The sequence below is a fragment of the Haliotis rubra genome, unplaced genomic scaffold (genome assembly GCF_003918875.1).
Source record: "Haliotis rubra isolate DU_JTF1 unplaced genomic scaffold, ASM391887v1 Scf81, whole genome shotgun sequence".
Taxonomy (NCBI): domain Eukaryota; kingdom Metazoa; phylum Mollusca; class Gastropoda; order Lepetellida; family Haliotidae; genus Haliotis; species Haliotis rubra.
The window spans coordinates 1,117,316-1,123,135 of NW_025767535.1; the positions used below are offsets into that span (position 1 = coordinate 1,117,316).

The 5,820-nt window shown below is 40.8% G+C and overlaps 1 protein-coding gene across 1 annotated transcript; it reads left to right on the forward strand.

The window, feature by feature from the left end:
- Nucleotides 1-2,592: 2,592 nt before the first annotated feature.
- Nucleotides 2,593-3,347, forward strand: LOC124261814 (G-box-binding factor-like). The gene is made up of 2 exons (XM_046696191.1): nucleotides 2,593-2,751; nucleotides 3,099-3,347. Exons 1-2 carry the CDS (start codon nucleotides 2,593-2,595, stop codon nucleotides 3,345-3,347), a joined length of 408 nt encoding a protein of 135 aa, XP_046552147.1.
- Nucleotides 3,348-5,820: the final 2,473 nt, after the last annotated feature.

A 5,820-nucleotide genomic window follows, 5' to 3' on the forward strand; every position in this document is an offset into this window, starting at 1 on the left:
GGACTAATAGCTGCAAATCATTGAAATTATTCCTTATCCCTCTGCAGTTCCACTGTACAATGTTATTAGAAGAGATTATCCTTTGGGGGGATTTATTGGGGATCTACCCCGCACTTTTTTGGAGGGCGACAAGCTATGTGCCCTAGAATGGACGTTTTCGAATACGTCCATGGCCTCAAGAGATCCATATTTGTTGTATAATTGAATTCTATTTTCCGACCCTTTTGGGGCTCTGCCACTTTGTTTTTTGAAAGCATCAAGCTTCGGTGTATTTTTGCTTTTAGCAGTTTGCTAAGTATCAGATGACGATTGAGATTGTGAACGTGATTGAGAGGATGACTTGTGATCTGAAGATGACTCTGCCTGCCTTTCAGATGTACTAGGAAGTGATTTCGTGGTTTGAGATGATATAGCAGGATATAAACGGTGTGGATTGTCGCTTTTCACCCAAGTCAAGTTTGTTTAACAGCTTGTGGATGATGTAGATACTTTAGGGCTTGACTCAGTTGGTGTTTTGGTTATTGAAGCAAAATCGGACACTCTTTTGAGAAAGATGAATGTTCTCCTGAACAGTTGGTGCATTTTTTAAAAGTACTTGTACAATCTTCAGTTGTGTGTGTCTTCTCACCACAGTGAGCACACAGAACGGACATTGTACAAGTATTTACACCATGGCCAAACTTCTTGCATTTAAGACACATGAGCGGATTCGGAATATACAAGTCAACCTTGATGTTGCAGTAACCTGCCTTCAGTGATTTGGGAGCTGTCGGAGATGAAAAGGAAAATAGATAAGTGTTGGTTTGAACATTTTCATTGTGTTTACGGGTTGAAAAGCGTTTGAATTACAGCACACCTTGGTCTTTCATTTCAGTCACAATATCAAGTTCCGACATGTCAGCAAACAGTCGATCGCGGTCTCTGACGATACCTGTGCTTGTATTTAATGTCTTGTGAGCAGAGACAGTAACGGGAACGCCAACGAACGATTCAGTGCTCATCAGGTTGGCTGATTGTTGTCGTTTAGCACATTCAACCAGCAGCGCACCTGAACGTAAATTTTTAATGTTCTTAACCTCTCTGGCGATACCCTGAATACCCGTAGATATTGCGAAAGGGTTCAACTTTAACGGTGTCTTCTCAACAGTTTCAACCACTACAAAACGTGGCCAAAAGTCAATTGATTTGGACGGTCTCGGGTCATCGTCAATAGGATCAGTTTCAAGAGGACGTTTGGTTTTCTTTGTTGGGGTTTCATAAGCCATGTTTAGTGTTTAGATTTCATCATCCGAGCTCCCCACCCACCTGGGAGTATCACAAGGACAATGCTAAAAACAAGCGGGTCTCCAGCTTGCAGCACTGAGGATACCCGGATGATATACTCCGACAGAAAAACTAAAGGATTAATGATTCCACCAGATTGGCTCATGAGCCACCGCCTTCTTGGCATACGACTCTAGGCAAAAAACATACATGAATCTGTGTAGTTGAAAGACTGAGTTCAAAAAATTGCCAAGATTTAAAAATATATCTAATAATTCTCAAAAGTTTGTGCAACATTATACAGTTGTAGCAACCGCATGGTAATATGTCATTTTAAATAACGGTTCCTTGAATCAAATGTAGTACTGTTGCCTTCCAATGTAGCCATGCAAGCTTTAGCCATGATGACAGCACGACACGATTATCAGAGAACGTGCATGCATCTAGTTATGTGCTTGAAGGTTAACATTAACACTACTATCCGAAACCCACTTAAAGACGGAACTTGATGATGCTATAGGTGTAACATTGACCATGCATAAGACACCACCTGATAATGTCAAACCACGATAATTACAGTTACAACCCATTTGCAAAACAGTTCAAACATATTTCAACCTCCCTATGAAGAAACGGACCCTGTCTGAGAGAGAACACGATTTTTAAATGCAAAGAAACTTACACTGTTGATCATTAGCAAAGCAGTAAGGGCTTAAGCCAGGAGGAGAATCCAATTTTAAATAAGGCCAATTTCAGTCCAAGAAAACAACAAATAATGAAACCTGTAAACCCACTGTAGTAATATTTAACGCAGTAGCATCCGCACACTAATGTCCTGTCCCGGATTACATTGCAAATTTCATTTTTTCTTTAATATTGAGAACATGGCACAAGTCATTAATCAAAAACGAAACTCAAATCATTTTAATGTCAACGTCAATATCTATGTCCATGTTTTAAAACAGGAAACATTACTCAATTTAACTACTCAAGTAGAATCACTCTGGGGCCGACATGATTGATTTTTGAGTTAAGGGAATTGGAATTATAAAGGTACAAAAGCAATGTAAATCAAGTGGGAAACTCTCGAGTCAAGACATACTGCAATTTAGATTTGATGTAAAACAGGTAACTCCATTCTTATATATTGAAACCAAAGAAAAACGCGGGCATTATTTCATATGAATAACAGCATGATGAAACATATACCAGGTTCGCAAATGAATTACAGATTACTGCTATAATTGGCAGTTACAAACGGCATTACACAGAAGCATGACCAAATATAGACAATGACAGTACAAAAATACGATAGCAGTGGTAAAGAAGATGTCAGTGAAAACACCACCACCACCAGCAAAGGCACCAGCAAAAGCAAAATCACCAGCACCAGCAGCACCACAAGCACCAGCACGACCAGAACCAGCACCAACACCAACACCAACACCAGCAAAAGCACCAGTAGCACCGGCACCAGCACCACCACCGGCACCAGCACCAGCAAAAGCAAAAGCACCACCACCACCAGCAGCAGCACCACCAGCAGCACCAGCACCAGCAGCAGCAGCAGCAGCAATACCAGCACCAGCAGCACCAAGTACCAATACCAGCACCACCAGCACCAGCCACCAGCACCAGTACCAGCACCACCACCACCACCAGCAGTGCCAGCACCGGCACCGGCACCAGCAGCAGCAGCAGCACCAGCACCAGCACCAGCACCAGCACCGGCACCAGCAGCAGCAAAGCAGCACCACCACCACCACCAGCAGCAGCAGCAGCAGCACCACCACCAGCACCAGCACCACCACCACCACCACCACCACCACCACCAGCAGTACCAGTACCAGCACCAACAGTACCAGTACCAGCACCACCAGCAGTACCAATACCAGCACCACAATTACCAGCAGCAGTACCAGTACCAGCACCAACACCACCAGCAGTACCAGTACCAGCACCAACACGACCAACAGTACCAGTACCAGCACCACCAGCAGTACCAATACCAGCACCACCATTACCATTACCAGCACCAGTACCAGTACCAGCACCAGCACAACCACCACCACCACCACCAATAACACGGATCCATAGTATGTCTTGACTGGTTATGCGGGGTGAACGTATGATCTTCACTTAACCGCTGGTTTTGTGAGTGTCGTAATGTGAAATGTGAGAGTGAGTGAAAGATATTTAACGTTATAAAATGTGAGAGAAAAGACTCCCTTATAAAATATATTAAAAATCTTCAAAACATGTCTTTACTCAACTGGATTATTTATCACACTGGACCCCACGGTGATCTAAATGTAATAACGAGCACGCAAATGTCCTCTACTGAATCCTGCCAGAAAGAGGGGAAAACTGTGGCATCATTGTTTTAATACACTTGCGTGTTCCCTCCTCGGTAATCAACGTTTCGGTTAAAGTCAGCTGCGATGTTTTAACGATGCATTTAACATTTGTTCACTCATTTTGCGACGTATGTACACGTTTGTGTGGGATGTTTCAAACAATCAGAACAAATGGCGGATTATGCTAGCCGACTTATATATCAAGACATCGTGAAAGGTTTTATAACACTGAATGTTTAGTTCTTTGATGTACACACAATGAAAAGAAATGCTCCAGAGTCAATGTGTATATTAATTTAATGGATGCTGTAGATCAAAATTGACCGGTTTTATCAAGATATATGACGTAATTGCCCTACGTTAAATTTTATGAAAATCCATGTTCAGTTGATGTACATCATAGTATTTCAATAACGTAGCAGTATTGATGTCATTCACTAGATTGCCTGTTCCAGACATGATAACTTACCTACCAGACATGATAACTTACCTACCATAAAAGTGAGTGAGTGAGTTAGAATTTAACGTCACCTCGGCAATATTTCAGCCATATAGTGACGAGAAATGTTTTACATAAACAATAAATTAAAGTTGCTAAATAATCAGTCATCGAAGGACTGTAAAATAACTAGAGTATCACAGATTGAGTCTAAAACTAGCATCCTACCATAAAAAACATCACTGAAATGTAAGAAAGCAACCATATAAATAATATGTCACAAACACAAACAGAGGATGATCTCTATCTGTGGACATCAAATAATGTCAAATTCAGAAATTCAGTGAAATGAATGTTCTGACCAGACGTTGTAGTAACCTTTTTCATACTTTCCAGCAGACACTTCGCATCAGAAACAAACTCATAGCAACCCGTCTTCTTGTAGAGACGGGCGCATGTGGCTGGCTTCATCTCTTGATTCAGACGTTAAAGTTATCAATATGATTGAAAAAGAAGAAGTCACGAAGTTATCCAGTTGAGCTATTTTTTCACCAGGACGAAATTGAATTCCTGGCAGCAAGTCAGCTTTTGATCTACAGTAGGTCATCAGAATGTTATCGATCCTTTGAAAACATACTTTTTCAAACGTTACCACCACCCTTTCTGTCAATAAAACATCAGATTGTCTCTCTTCCAATATTTTTTCTCCCAATAAATAAAAAATCAAACATCGTGTACGCGATATATATGATGAAAGATATATCTAATCAAAATAATAAAAAAACATTCGTATCCGCTTACCACATTCATCTGTAATCTATATGTGCCATTGACGTCCACATTTCATATACTGGAACATCACTTTTCAATTGTGAACAATACACTTGGTTAATGGATCAAGGTAAATGGATCTCACCAAGCTTAACGTCACTCTGCAAAGTACATCATGAGGAATGCAAGTCTTCATAAACATGACGGCATAGACTATTACCCCAGACCCAGTATCCAGAACTACAGCCATTAACAACCATGAAATTATGGTGCTTTTGTTAATTATCAACGTATTGAAGCAAATACATAAATTGGTTTTATGAAGAATATAACTGATATAATTGGGAATACTAGGTCTGTTACGGATGGTATTCTGAAATATCCACCCATTACCTCAACGAAATCTTCTAAACATGGCCACAAAGGAATATATAACAAGTGTTTGCCACTGATGTGGCAATGTCCCCCGCCGCTAAAGAATGGAATATCTATGTTTACTACTTTTTATTTTTGGGTCATATACAATATGCCTGAAATGACTAGTGTCTGCATAATCACCCAATGTAGTCTGTGAACATACTTGAAAACATTGGGTGCAATTTTTTATGAGATATCGCCTTTAAAAAGCGGTCAAAGTATCGTAGTGACCTTGAAGATAAGGTCAAGGTCACCCAAATAAACTGGTGTCTGTGTAATACCCCAATGTAGACTGTCACCAATTTTGAAGACATTGGGTACAACAGTCCATGAGATATCACGCTAACAAGAGTTTGAAAAGTGGTCAAAGTGTCGCAGTGACTTTCAAAATAAGGTCCAGGTCACCCTAAATCGACTGGTGTCTGCGTAATCACCCGTTCAAATCGACTGGTGTCTGCGTAATCACCCAATGTAGGCTGTCACCAAATTTGAAGACATTGGGTACAACAGTTCATGAGATATCGCGTTAACAAGAATCGGGACGTACGGACGCCGCTGAATACATAGTCCCCC

Bases quoted from the DNA above. Each gene is read 5' to 3' on its own strand.
- LOC124261814 (XM_046696191.1), top strand. From the start codon at position 2,593: ATGTCAGTGAAAACACCACCACCACCAGCAAAGGCACCAGCAAAAGCA. The intron at 2,752-3,098 runs GCACCAGCACCA...CACCACCACCAG, and splicing joins CGGCACCAGCACCACCACCG to CAGTACCAGTACCAGCACCA.